A 13,105-nucleotide genomic window follows, 5' to 3' on the forward strand; every position below is an offset into this window, starting at 1 on the left:
GGTGCCTGCGTTTTTGTGTTTGTTTCAAGTGCCCATCAGAGGCAGCCTGACCATCAAGTGACTATGAAGGTGTACCTTTGTACTGGGTCTGGCTGAGATGGAGTTAATTTTCCCCATAGCACCCCTCATAGTGCTGTGCTCTGCAACGGTAGCTAGAAAGGTGTTGATAACACACCAGTGTTTTGGCTACTGCTGAGCAGTGCTCCCACAGCATCAAGGCTGTCTCTCCAACATTCCTCCCTCACCAGTAGGCTGGGGTGGGCAAGATCTTGGGAGGGGACATAGCCAGGACAGCTGACCCAAACCGACCAAAGGGATATTCCATACCATATGATGTCAGCTGAGCTATAAAAGCTAAGTAAAGGGAGATGAAAGGGGGGGCATTCATTATTTATGTTTGTCTTCCAGAGCAACAGCAATGAGTACTGAAGCCCTACTTCCCAGGAAGTGGCCAGACATCACCTGCCAATGGGAAGTAGAGAATAAAATCTTTTGTTTTGCTTTGCTTTTGCATGTGACCTTTGCTTTTGCTTTATTAAACTGTCCTTATCTCGACCCATGAGCCTTTCATTATATTTTCTCTCCTCTGTCCAGCTGAGAAGGGGAGTGAAATTGGCTTTGGTGGGCACCTGGTGTCCAGCCAGGGTCAACCCACCACAACCTTGCTGCTGCCTATCCTGTGGTGGAGGAAGGCCCCATTGGTATACAAAGACTTCCTCAGCAGGGTTATCAGCATGGTTTTGCTTTGATATAGAACTGGGGAGAAAGCAGGCTGACTTTCAGGAGGAGGGCAGCTGTGTATGCTCTTGTAATGTTATATATTACTTAAGGAGATGTGCCTCCAAGGCCTGCCTGTTGCCCTCTGTGAATACAAAAGAAAGCTAAGCACCCAAAGATCTCCATTTTTGGCACACTGGCATTTTGCTACTTTTGCCCGCTGACACAACTGATGTCTGATGGAAGTTAGGTTTGTTGGCTTAGCATCCAAAACCTGAGAACAATTCAGAGCCTCACCTGTTTACAAGTCTATTCCAGCATCATTATTCACAGCAAAACATAGAGTGGCCAGAGTTTTTAGGCAGATCTCCATTGGATTCTGAACAAAAACCCCAAATACTAGAAATAATCTTGCATTAGCAAGCCCCAGGGGTCAATATACTATTTTTTAAAAGTATATGGAGGCATTATTTGCATTAGGCAAGACCATGGCTTTTCTAAAACTGCCGTTCACTGAAAATAGCCTTTTTTATCTCTGCAATGGGATAAATCTATGCTGGAGCCTCCTTATATGAAACAGAAAGGCAGGATAAAGACTTCTCCTCACCAGCAGTTTAGTGATCACAAACCAAAAATGAACCTAAATCTCTTTGCCTGACACAGCCTATTTGCATTATCATCTGCACAATATTGCTTTTCTTGCAAGACATGAAGAAACCCAGTAACTCAGCATTATGGAAATGGAGTGCTTTACAGTAACATACACAAGAGCTTCTGAGGGCAGGAGGATGTCACACTTGTTACGATCCTGTCACTTGTACACTTGTCACCAAGGGGTATGGTTGTGTCCTTCAAATATAAGTTGCCATGTCAGATGTCAGCTCTATCATGCATGCAATTGCATTGCAAGTCTGCTGAAACTAAACCACCAGAGAATGATTAATTTTCCATCAGATCAGTGCGGCGACCCTTTCCAGCAGCAGCCCGTACTTAGGTTGGATTAAATGTACCATGAACCTGTACTCCAAATGGACTGGAAAATAAATCGACTATGCAAGCTCATTCTTTTCTGCTCTGTTTGCTGGGAGACTTATTTTAAAGCTATGTATGTTGTGGACAGTTTCTTTTTCTTCCAAGAGAGGGCACTATTAGCTTTCCTTCTGCTGCTCTCAGGAGGAAGGGTAATTGTAGTAGTCTTGTTGGCTGGGCCCCAAGTGCCAAGCCAGAGGTACAGGCACCAGAGACTACGCAGACTTTGCAAGCTCGGTTTCCTTTTGGAAATCTCAGATAGCTGCATGTGCCTTCAGCGATTGCCCTACGGCAGGTCTGGCCACAGGGGAGAGCTCTGCCTGGAGGACCTCACCACCGTGCTGTGCCAGAACTGCATCCTAGTTACATTTATGCCTAGTCCAGCTTGGTTTGACGCGGCATGGCTTGGTCGCCACGGGCAGTGGTAGAGGCCACACATTGCTGTCTTTCTTATCCATAAGCATTAAACTCACATGCAGGTCCTCTGCTTCTGATGATTTAACAGGCTCCAAGAGCGAGATGGAAACCTATATGACCGGCTGTGACCCTTATTAGCTGTACTTTGACTTGTTCATTGAATGCCAGTACAAATACTGCTAAATAAAAGCTGTCCGTGAGACAAGAATATACCCATCTCTTGTATCATCATCGCTCCTATCTGAGAGTAGCAGTGGCCAGTGAAGTCTAGTGCAATCCGTAAGTCTGTGCCACCCAAAAAAAGAAAAGGAAAAGTGCAAACCAGCCCATATGATACTGGATAAAGATAACAAACACCTACTGCACTATTTCTGAGCTAGTTCAGTTTCATGGGGCTGTAACTCATCGAAGGCAGCAGTCTCTGGGGTTAACATATGCATTAAATAACATTCCTTCTGCTTTCTTTAGAAAGAAAACAGGTTTTAAAGTAAAAGGCTTTCTGCAACAAGAGCTCTGGTGTTGAACTTCACACAGATGGTGCTTATTAGAGATTTCAATTCCCAACAAACAATTTAAAGCACCACCTGATCTGTAGTTCCAGCTCCTCTCTCAACTAAACAGCAACAATAATCTACAATGCGGGACTGGGGGCTTACTCCCCCATATATACTTACAGGTGGGCTCCAAGCACGCCAGCTTATGCTGTGGGCAGGGGTGTAGGGAGCAAGACCAGCCACCCTGCTGAGTGCCCCGAGGAGGACATGTCCCCTGGCACCCCTCCTGGGGGTCTGCTAGGGGTCTGACTCAGGTGGGCGCTGACATAGGAGATGAGCCTGTCTCTGCCAGCAGATATCATGCTATCTTAAGGAAGCTGAGTCACCTTCTCTGCAGTTCCCAGCACCTGCCTTTGGTAATTGCAAGGTACCTCTTTCTCACCAGACTCAGGCCCGGTACAAATACCCCTTGTTAAATGCTGCTGCAGAAGTGTTGCCCCAGTCTGCAGCCTTAGGACAGAAACAAGCAAGGCCATTGTCATGATTTAACCCCAGCTGGCAATTAAGCACCACACAGCCACTCGCTCACTCCTCCTAACCCAGTGGGATCGGGGTGAGAATCGGGGAAAAAAAAAGTAAAACTCAGGGATTGAGATAAAGACAGTTTAATAGGAGGGAAAATAATTAATGATGATGATAATAGTAGTAATAATAATAATATGATATACAGAACAAGCGATGCACAATACAGTTGTGTCATGGTTTCAGCCCAGCCGGTAACAAAGGACCACGCAGCTGCTTGCTCACTCCTCCCCACCCCCGGCCCCGGTGTGATGGGGAGGAGAATCAGAAAGGAGAAAAGAAAAAAACCCAGAACCTCGTGGGTTGAGATTCGGATAATTTACTGGGACAACGCAAAAAGAGAAGTTACAACAACAACAACGGTACTAATAAAAGAAATATACAAAAGGAGTGATGCACATTGCAACTGCTCACCACCCAGAACCTGACGCTCCGCCACTTCCCCCACCAAAAGCCCCCCCAGCCCACTCCCCAGTTATATACTGGGCATGATGTCACATGGTATGGAGTAGCTCCTTGGCTAGTTCAGGTCAGCTGTCCCGGCTGTGCCCCCTCCCAGGTTCCTGTGAAAATCAACTCTATCCCAGCTGAACCCAGGACAGGTTGCTCACCACCTGCTGACCAAAGCCCAGCCAATCCCCGAGCCGTGGTGTCCCCTGGCCAACTGCCCCCCAGTTTATATACTGGGCATGACGTCATATGGTATGGAATACCTCTTTGGCTCATTTGGGTCAGCTGTCCTTGCTGTGTCCCCTCCCAGCTTTTTGTGCACTCCCAGCCTCTGCTGGCTGGGCAGTATGAGAAGCTGAGAAGTCCTTGACTCTAGTATAAACAACTAAAACATCAGTGTGTTATCAACAGTCTTCTCATCCTAAATCCAAAACACAGCACTATACCAGCTACCAGGAAGAAAATTAACTTTATTCCAGCCGAAACCAGGACACCATCTGTGACCAGTTACTGCCAAAATGTGACTGCCCCAAAGAGCGCCGGTAAAGCCGTTCCATGTTCAGTGCCGTAGTGAGCATGTAGGTCTGTCCCGGGTTCCGTGGTAGGTGGTCCAACTACAGCTGTGGGCCTCCTCAGAGTGTGTTGGCTCTTTTATTGGCCGCCTTGGAAATTTCTTACATGATCTGATGTAATTATCGAGCGTTCAGATTAGTTCCCTAGAGGCTGGCTTTGTTGATTTCCTGGGTCGAGCTCAGGAGCGCCAAAGGGTGAGGCTTGGAAGAGACTTGTATTCCTCTCCTATCTTTAAACAGCAATTTCCTTTACCTTACCTTAACCTACCATATCCTGTGCAGGCAGACAGGGGGGTTAAACTGCAGCTATTTCTTTGGCTGTCATCTCCTCTTGCACCCTTTGTCACTTTTTATGTTCATTTGAAGTTGGCCGCACTGAGCTCAGTGTAATTTCTGAATTCTTGTCCTTCCCAAATACTTGCACTTTTCTATACCTACACCATTCTTCATTTTAAGTTCCTCTCTTTTGGTGCTTTGACAGTGGGATTTAGCCCCATCAGTGTCCCCACCTCTCTGGGCTAAGTACAGAGGCATTGCTCTGCCTTTGTTATCCTATCCTGTGAAATATGGAGAACAGCAGTTTCCTGTCTGATAAAGACTTTTGAATTTTAAGTTGTTTTCTGATCTTCACAGAGGAGGTGTATGGATGTACAACATATATTTCATTTTCCTTCTCGATATTAATACTAATTATTATTCTTCATAATATCATTACTAACTTACATAGAAGCTTCCCCAAGCCAGCTGATCACTAAAGGAGGGGGAAATCACATGCCAAACCAGCAAAGATTTATTTAATTACTTTTATTAAAATAAAAATATCATGCATTAATACGCATTAGACATTTCTGAGAACCAGTAATATGAAGATTAAGACTATGTCGTTTCTGCATAAAATAGGTTGAGCTGGTAAGACATGCAGCCTATGTATTGGAAGGGACTGGCTGGAAAGATAAAATGAGAAAGGTGCTGTAGTGGCTTTTTTTTCCGTGTACAAAGTTCATCTATAAAGACAAAAATTATTTAATTTACTAACTGTGATACCAGGGACTTATCCAGGCTGAATGTGTACTGACAGTTCCAGCTCCTCTCTTCTTTACTGTCTTGTCAACCCAGTGTATTTTGCTCTGTTATGTTGAGGACCCTGTAATTCCTTTAATCTTTGTCTGCTACCTGTTCCACCAGTTGGATAATTAAACACCAATACTCAGGGGACTCTGGGGCTTCATTTGACTGGCTTAGCTAACAGAATTTCTCTTTCTGCCTAGTGTAGTACAACAATTTAAGTCACTAGTGTGACTCTGGTCAAGACTTTATGTTGCCTTTCCTCACGAGGGAGTCCTGTGTTGCTGTTGTACAGCTCATAGCTGTGCAATTCAGAAATGGTCAGCAGTATGGCTTCATATGCCACACATCACATGGATGAGCTTTTGTGGGATTGCTTGGACTCTGCTTCTGCTATTATTATAAAAGTGAAGTGAGAACCTGCCATGCAATTCAAAAGAGCAGCTTTTATTAGCGCCCTGAGAAGCAGCACCTGGGCTTTTATATTGCACTTCTAATGGTCACAAGTGTTAGCTGTATTACTGCTCACATTACGAAACTCCAGCACTGTGCATGCAGAGAGCCAAAGAGTCTTGAAGAGAGGAAAGGGTCCTGTTAATAGCTTCACTAAGCTCTGGATAAATCCCCAAGGTGACAACTTTTAGGAGAAAAAAAATCTAAGTCCATCAATAAAGAACCCTTAATGTGAGTTCTTCTCTGGCTACAAACCCTACAAGCTAGCCACTGATTTTTCTTCCCCCCAAATACAACAGTATATTACAATAAAAGTTCTCCAAAAATTAAAAACAATTAAAAAGAATAATATACACCTCATTTTTATCGCTCAATATACAAACAATCTTTGATCAACAGTATAAACCATTAAACCATATAAAAGTCAAGAGTTTCTTATAGTACAAATAGTGCTTTCATAGTTGAGTAACTTTACAATGCTGCGAGGGTACCGTCTGTATCTATGGATATATTGCTTGACAGTTTATTAAAACCAAGACATGATACCTTATACTTGGTTGATTGCGTCGATACAAAGCAGCCTAAAATGGGCAATGGATCCATAGGATCTCTGATTATTGCGAGGGATTTTCAAAAATCACTCAACATTAGCCTCGTTTTATACTCTCAGTGTAATCAAGTTAAACATCCCATTAATTTCAAGGAGAACGATATTAGGAACATAGGATTAAAAAAGCAACCTAGCTATGTGAGCCAAGCCTCCTACCATTGTAGACAACTACTTTACTTATTCCCTTTCATAGAATATAAGGATAACATTGATGGTGGTTGCAAATGCACGCTCTCCAGCTAGCTTGTGAGAGGTAAGGAGAAGGGTCTGGGTAAATTCCAGCATGCCTGGAAACAATGTACCGTATCTGCTACATAGGAACAACACTTTCAACCAGTCCAGTCATTAGCGGCAGGTCTGATTGCTGGTTTTCACCTTATTAATCAGAAAAATCCATTACTTCAAGGTGAGAGGTACAAAGAGAGCACAAGGCCACCGCTGTCGTGCATCCAGACAGCCCCATCTGCACCACGTAAGAAGATGAGAGCAAAGTTGGTGAGCACCAGCCCTGAATCTTGGCCAAAGGCATTTTGGCTGCTGACTTTTGGCTGCATGTTTTTGCCAGCTAGGTCTCCAGTTACCAGTTTTTCCTCAGGAAACCCTTTTTTTGGATGCTACTGAGGGTTTGCTTGACCACTAACTGTGGTACAGCCTACTAATGCTGCACTCTCCTCTCCCTGTAAAAGAAGGAGGGGTTGCATGCAGTACTTCTGACCAACCCGCAATTCTCAGTCCACGCGGCCATGGTAATACAGGTGATCTGCCAAAACACACAATGTTGAATGGAGGCAGGACACGTGGCAGAAAGTAAAGCCTATCATGGAAGCGCTGTGATTTCAACTCCCCCGCATAATTAAAGTAATACATAACCAAAAGTGTTATCGGTTTCAAGTCTCACTGCCTGCCTACACACTTCCTCACATAAAAAGCAGTTATCTCATCATATCTCATCTTCACATCATTGTATTTTTCCTGATACTGAGCCAAAACTTCATGTATTTGTTCCTTTTTTTCTTGACTGTGTCCCTGTTTAGCTATTGTGTTGAGTAGAAAATGAATCGAAATGGAGTAGAGGTTGTAGGTCTGGCCCTGAAGTGATACCTGGTCCTGATACTTGTTTGGTTTTCTATAGACAGGCCTCACACTCCTGTCAAGCCCTCTTGGCTCAGTGGAGGTCTGGCCTAGCCCTAGTGAAGAGTGGTGATCTTCAGCTTTTCCCTGTAATGAGAGGCTGTGGAAGTGGTGATCAATACCCTATTCCTTTAAAGCAAGAAAACAAGACGTTACATCTTTGGTCCTAATGCAGCCCATTTGACAAGCTACTTGAAGGTGTCGTGTTTTTCTTTTGTAAAGATTTTTTTTCTTTTTTTTTTATTATTTCAAAAAGGCTCCTTAAAAGTTGTATGTCAGAACAAAGAGATAACACTTAAAAAAAGAAAGCTAGAAAATGGGATCCCAATATAAATATTTGAACCAGTGGTGATAAAACATTATAAAGCATTCTTGCTAAGTGTTATACACAGTTTGACATTTCATGAGTATATGGTCTCCATCAGGAAGGAGGACACAGGTACATTTTCATACTTTGTCCTGATTCAGATGTTTTCTCACAGAGAAACATGGGGGGAAACAAAAGCCAGAGTACCATAACTGCTCATTTGGAGAGGCAGCAGTTGTACTAACAGAAGACGTTGAACTCTGAATCTGAAAAATGAGCGCTTGTCTGGAAATGCAAAGTTTCTCCTTGGCACCCTGGAGCACCCCCAGACAGACCAAGGACACCCCAGGCACTTTGTGATGGGACCTCTTTAAGCTGTTTGGGGTCCTGTGACAGTGTTGTAGCCCTAACTGCATCTCCCAGGGAAGAGATTCACCCCATAGCACGAATGCCACATACATTGGTTTTCACACAAGCAATCTCTGCAAGAGGGCTTCACTTCAAGCCAGTAGCAGGGACAGGAGCCATGTGTGTCTATTCCCACCTGTACCTGCTGGAACAGTCAACAGCCTCCGTGATGTCCCTGGGCAAATTTGGCAGCTATCTCGGGAATGGATTGGCCGGCTGGCATTCCTTCCCTGGCATTACTCAACCTACACAAGCCCCTTACTTTCAAATAAACCACAGGACTATATTTTCTAATGCCGGGGCTTCACGTGGCCATCTGACGATGATGCTGGTGGGACAGGGCATCACCTTGAGGCGTCCCAGAAACCACCATCTAGTTCCAACTGCTCTCTCTAGAAAACTCACTGTATTGTTGCCTGCCAGCTGGAAACAAAAGCAAGCCCCCCGGCCTCTCAGATGAATTTACCCAACAAGACCAATTGCAACATGAAAGAAATTTCTCAAGCCAACTCCCTTTTCAGCAGAAGAAAACAACCCAAGGCCCAAATGAAGTCAAGTGCGCTGACACTGTACAGAGATCACTGGAAAACATCAAAGTAAGATGAAGACTCTTGACTTAACTTACGTTTTCATATACTTAGCAGTTATTAAAAGTCTTAAATTATTATTGCAAAAGCAGTTCCATATTAACTGCTGCTTTATGATTAAGAGACGCTAAGCACTAACTTGTGAGTGGTTTTATTTTGCCTTCCATGAGAAATACAGTAAAAAGGGAAATTTCAAGTTTCTCGATTGGTGAGACTATGTTAGCTTTTAAAAGTGGCTGTGGCCCGATACATTTCCCCATTTAGTTGCGTTTTAAAAATCACCATTTTCTACCCACACCTCCCAAGACACAATGGCAGAACTTTCAAGTTATTTTTGGATGCTGATTTATGCTGCCTAACCGTGTTTGCCTTTATGAGCACCTATGATCTGCAGGGGGCTCCTTGCTATTAAATGGTCAGTGAGCTGCAGTGGGAAAACCAGACCATTTCAGCTGCTTATTGATTTTTTTTTTTTTTTTTCATCTCAGTGGAAATCATTTAGTACATTGCTAATGTCTGTTACCCTACGAAGCATCACCTTGCGTAGCACCCGTGCCTCCAGCAAACAGCCACGCAGCTGCGCGGTCCCATCTGCTCCCAGCACCGCTGTATCTGCCCCTGCAGGCACTGCCCACAGACTACAGCACACTGCCCAGTTTTTATTTGTTGCTGGCTTTTGAATCACTAATGAGTTGCCAATTTACAAATCACAGCTTACAGGATGCCTATTTACCAGAACTACTTTACAATATAGCTGATCCCACCAATCTGGAATCTGTGCATTCGTATTCAGAGTCTGTGGTCCTACATCCTCTTTCCTACTTTTCTTATCAAAACCAATACATTTAAAAAGCGATGCTCTTTCAAACTTCCATTGCTTAATTTTTAGATGAATCTCCTTGTTTCTAGCAATAAGTCGCTACTGAATCCCTCCTGAATTGTTTGAAAAGGGCAAGCATATTAAACTCTATTAAATGATTTTCATGCTACATAATGCTGGTGATATATATTGCTACTTCTTAGTGGCTTTCTTGTTTTAGCTAACAGATTAAAATAAAACATCAATCAATTCCTTTGTGCTATAGCGTTGGAAAGATTCTGCAGGAGAACATACACTATGTGATTTTTTAGTGTTCTGCTTGAAGACATAACAGATTTAGCAAACTGAAAATTATCTGTGATTTCTGTTAAGATCTTTTTTTGGTTTTATGTACATTCCTCCTGGGGCGGTGGGTGGAGAAAAGCAGCGCTGCCTGTGCGTACATGTTGCACGCTTGTGAGAGCAACACAACAGCTCTGCTCTCAGGAATGCAAGGAGAAATCTGCCACTAATTGGACGTGGGAACTGAATTTTGGTTAGCGTTTTAAATACAAGCCAGTAATAATCAAAGTCAAACACTGCATCCTCCATACCGCTGTACCTGGGACTTGGTCATGGTGACACACATGTACCAAACAGGACAGTCTTTGGATTTTGACCCAATATACTTCTTTACCCTAGACTGGCAGCGTGGCCAATGAGCTACTGCACACACACAAGCTGCTAAAGCATTTTACACCGTGTTACTTATAAAAGGGGTCATTTCACATGACTGTTTTTCTCCTTCGTTCCTCAATAAATCTGTTCTGAGGATTTGCTGCCTGATCCTGGACTCCAGATGCAATACTTGAACTGAAACACATAGTGATATATTCAAAACACAGTGGCAGCATAAATTTGACTATTTCTTGCTACTTAATATAGACAACAGATCCTCTGCAACTCAGCTGCTTATGCTACCCTTAAGCAAGTTGCCAATGTTCAACTAGTTAAGGACCTTTGTACCAAAATCACCAAATGCACATTTGCTTTCTGATCTAGTGGTTTGATTAAAATATCACTGCCAAGCTGCTGGGGGGATGCATCTAAATTACTGACTAAATTCACACTTTAGGCACTTTACCCCTCCTACATTCATAAGAAATGTTAACGATGGAAGAATGTGAAGTTCTGTATCATGGGCCTCTAGAAGGAATAGCTGCTTTTGCTGCTATGATTGATTTATACTATCAAGCTAAAATCTTGGTCTTGCCTCGCCTGCCTATTCCACACTAACAACAGAAGATGATGCTGGGTATTTTAAAGAAGCAGTAGGCAGCCCTGTGTCTCAGAAGAAGGAGATAATATTTTCCATCACTCCAGATTATTCTTCCTTTCCTTAATTCACTCTCACTGCCCCTCCTGCATTGCCAGGATATGTAACTCCCAAGGGACAGGCAACTAGCTCCAGCCTCTGCCCCAGCTTGGTACAGCAACTGGCAGTACTCTGCCTTGAAGCGACTAAAGTGTAACACTGATATATCCCTTTTCTTTGCCAAATGTATAAGGGAAAATGATTTCTGCTCTGAGGCCCTTTAAGAAGGGAAATGAAACTGCTTGGCTAGAGCTACCTGTGTTTCTTGCCCTAGTCAAGTTTAATTTAGTATAGTTCTTCCAGTCTGTCTCGTGAATGCTCCAATTTGCCACCATTTGCACTTCCTTGACATTTAATTAAAGTCTGTTAAACATTATTTGACACTTCATTTTTCAGTTACGGCAACATCTTTAACAGTTTTGTTGAAGAAAGGCATTTTGACAACTAGACAGCTGCATAAGGGATCAGAAAAAAAAAGTCTTGTGTTTGACCATCAGAAAACAGACTAGTGAGCACTTTATAACCATGTACAGTCAATTTAGAGGTGAGCTCCTCCTGTCAGTTTTTAGCAATAGTGGTCAGTAGGTGATGTGCTGTGCTGTTTTGCTCCTTGTGGTAGTTTTCCCTGGAGCGATCCACGCCATACTGCCCTGGGCAGAATCTCCCATACGTCCCCCAGATGCACTTCTCCTCTTCGTGCCAAGAGGCAGTATATGGAGCCAATTTATAAAAATCCGGTGGTTTGGAATAACTGTTTCTGTTCCAGGAGTTTTGGAAAACTGTTTAGTAACATTTTTATTTTTTTTTCCTGCTGGTGATCTGAGCACCACATAGCAGACCAGCAGTACAAGCGTCTGATCTTGTAAAAGATCCAAAAATTCTGTTAGAAACATTTATAAAAATACAGACTGTAGAAAGGAATTTGACTGTACAATGTGTACAGCTCTCAAGTTCATCCCAGAGTGGCTTCTTACCATGCTACCATTTGAAAATGAAAGGAATGCATCCGTATTTCTTCTGTCCAGGAAGACCCCGCTTCATCCCAACATGCATCTGAGTGCAGGCTATGGGCCTCAGTTATTATGTGGAAATGGGCAAGAAAAGACCCAAACTACCATCAGATAGGCTTTGCAGTTTCAGCCCCCATGCTGAAAAAGACAGGTGTGCTTATTGATGCATTGCGGTTGCTGTTCGCTCTGAGCAAGAGTCTGTTCTTGCAGCAGCCAGGTAGTTCACCGAGAGTCTGGCTTGCCTCGCTGCAAGAAGAAATTCTCTATGGTCATGCTGAGGCTTCAATGTATTCACTTTTTGGTGCTGCTACCTTCAAGTACTCTGGGTTTTCTGCCGCGGGAACTTTCAAGAGACCATTAGGTTTGGTTTCCTTCGGTAAGAAGTCCTGCTGGTAGTCAGGATTGTCCAGATTTATTTGGTGGTTGCCCGCCTGGATCCAGTAAGGAGAGCTCTCGAAGACTGTCTTGGCCAGTGGAGACTGGTTGGTGTTGAGATACTCAGGGTTATCCACAGCTGTGCTGTGTGAATTCTGGTAGCTGGAGTCTGTGGGGACCTTTGAGTTTGCTGTGAGAGAGAAGTTGTTGTAGATCGGATTCTGGACTGCTGAGGCAGATACTTTCTTGGGCACCAACTGGTTGACGTACTCTGGAATAAAAAGAAAATAAAAATTAGAAGGAATGAAAATGAAGGCATGTAACTAATGCAGCCATTTGCGTCACTTGAGGTGTAGTTTCAAGCCAGCTGCCACTTGCTCTTTGCACACAGCATCTCACTGAACTTCCCGGAGTGGAAGAGAGCCCAAGGCAGGGACTGCCATGCCGTGGCACCAAACGCACTGCCCTGAAGTTCACCTTCAGGAATTTGGTTTGCAAAGCAGCAGAAAGATGGCTTGGACCACGAGACAGCGAGATAGCTACTGCTGATTTTAGTGACGTGTGGGTGGCTATGTCCCAGATACTGGTTCTGAAATCACAGTCTCGGAGCTTAGCTGCCAGAAGCTGTTTTTCTAGAAAAATGTTTAGAGATGAGGAAAACGCCTAGAAAATACAGGACTGGCAGTAACAGAGACACCACGTTTAACTTCAATGCCATCCCTTG

The 13,105-nt window shown here is 43.7% G+C and overlaps 1 protein-coding gene across 2 annotated transcripts in view; it reads right to left on the reverse strand.

Annotated features, from left to right (window-relative positions):
• Positions 1-3,333: 3,333 nt before the first annotated feature.
• The window catches only part of EGFR (epidermal growth factor receptor), a 169,360-nt gene continuing 159,588 nt past the window's right edge, over positions 3,334-13,105 (reverse strand). For both annotated transcript variants that reach the window (XM_075054644.1, XM_075054636.1), the window contains exon 28: positions 3,334-12,652. In XM_075054644.1, the coding sequence (XP_074910745.1) occupies positions 12,276-12,652 (377 nt within the window). In that variant the 3' untranslated portion in view covers positions 3,334-12,275. The remainder of the gene's footprint in view (positions 12,653-13,105) is intronic.

Source organism: Buteo buteo, chromosome 2 (genome assembly GCF_964188355.1).
Source record: "Buteo buteo chromosome 2, bButBut1.hap1.1, whole genome shotgun sequence".
In the NCBI taxonomy this organism is placed as follows: Eukaryota; Metazoa; Chordata; class Aves; order Accipitriformes; family Accipitridae; genus Buteo; species Buteo buteo.